We start from the raw sequence: 1,575 nt of genomic DNA, 5'->3' as shown, positions 1-1,575 counted from the left end.
TCTTTCCCTGTATTTCTAAAAACAAAGTTAAAAGTTAGTCTTGAGCAGTCTTTTGGAAAGACATTATTTTGCATTTTACAACAGTTGGCAGTTATTCTTGATAACCATTTGGTTTAGTATCCACGCAAGGACATTGTACAGAATGAAATCTAGCCCATGGGCCTGTAATTGTTTAGAACTCCATTTGCTTTTCTTCATTTATTTGGAGAAAATACTTAAGTGACAGCTTTACTGAAGATCTTTGTTATTATCTGCTTTTAATTGTTTTGAGATGGAAATGAAGCAGCTCCCCAGTGCAGTCACAAGGAGAGCATGCCTTGCTCCCACTGTGCCTCTAATTTGTTACCCTCACTGCATTCCCATTAGATGGTTTGCCATTAAACCCCCTCTACATCTCACACTCCATGAAAAGTGAGAAAAATATTTGGACTTTACCTAGGATGCAACAATGAGCTCACCTTCCCTGTGTGCTGAACCTCATTCTTTTCTCACCGCTTCTCTTTAGATACACATGGCTGATTTTGACAGGAGGCATCAGCTTTTCTCTGTAAGGCTTGAGAAACTTAACCAGCTCAGCCACTTCCAACTGTAGGAAAGGATCTGCAGAAATGCAGACAGATGATTTCAGCTGTTGTGACAGCCATGCACAAGTATCACTGGGCAAAATCCCACTTGCTGAAAGTATTGAGTCAAGAATTCACAGACACAAAATACATCTAAGTTTGAGACTTTGCTCTGATCTTCAGTAGTTAAGTGATTATTTTTGTCTAAATAGGGAAAGGGAATTTGGACATGTAGCCTTCATAATAGGGAAGCAATATAAAAATGCTGTTGTGACAGAATTTCATGGTCAGGCAACAAAAATGCAACCAGCGTAATTTTGGAAAGTCCATGTTGTAGTGGTTTGCTTCCAGTCCTGTTTATACATTAAATGCCTATGCAATGCTTTTTTCAGATGATGATTTCTCTCTCAAGGGCAGAGCCACCTCTAGAGCAAGGTGGCACAATGAACGAGAGAACACTCTGCAGGAGTCCTGGAACTCCTTGGTGAAGTTCAATTACTCCCATCGTGGCCGAATCTCCAACATGGATTTTCAAGGGGATATATTTGATGAGTTTCTCCATCAACAGAAAATCAGCCGGCCTGGAGAAGATCAGCAAATGAGAAAAGAGGGGGTACAAACACTACCAAAAAGGCAAGAAGAAAATTCTCTGGAGGCACATGATGGAAACGATTTCAAAATTCCTGTTTTACCTTATGGGCAGCACTTGGTGATAGACATTCAAACAACGTGGGGAGACAGACATTATGTTGGTCTTAATGGAATTGAAGTTTTCAGTTCTAAAGGAGAACCTGTTCAGATTTCAAAAATAACAGCTGAGCCACCAGATATAAATATTTTACCAGCTTATGGCAATGATCCCAGAGTAATAACCAACCTAATTGATGGGGTAAATCGGACGCAGGATGATATGCACCTCTGGCTAGCACCATTTACCCCTGGAAAACCTCACTTTATCTTTATTGACTTTGTGAATTCCTGTCAAGTAGCTATGATTAGGATTTGGAATTAT

The 1,575-nt window shown here is 39.9% G+C and overlaps 1 protein-coding gene across 1 annotated transcript in view; it reads left to right on the top strand.

Annotated features, from left to right (window-relative positions):
* Nucleotides 1-1,575, top strand: part of KIAA0556 (KIAA0556 ortholog) — a gene marked incomplete at its 3' end in the record, with an annotated part of 32,730 nt that overhangs the window by 30,261 nt on the left and 894 nt on the right. Inside the window, 1 exon segment of the mRNA XM_008939638.1 lies at nucleotides 956-1,575. This exon segment is cut by the window's right edge and continues 15 nt beyond it. Coding sequence (XP_008937886.1) covers nucleotides 956-1,575 — 620 coding nt within the window.

Source organism: Merops nubicus, unplaced genomic scaffold, assembly GCF_000691845.1.
Source record: "Merops nubicus isolate BGI_N331 unplaced genomic scaffold, ASM69184v1 scaffold17894, whole genome shotgun sequence".
Classification (NCBI taxonomy): Eukaryota; Metazoa; Chordata; class Aves; order Coraciiformes; family Meropidae; genus Merops; species Merops nubicus.
Note: the sequence above shows the minus strand (reverse complement) of the source record. Positions and strands in the feature narration are given on the sequence as shown.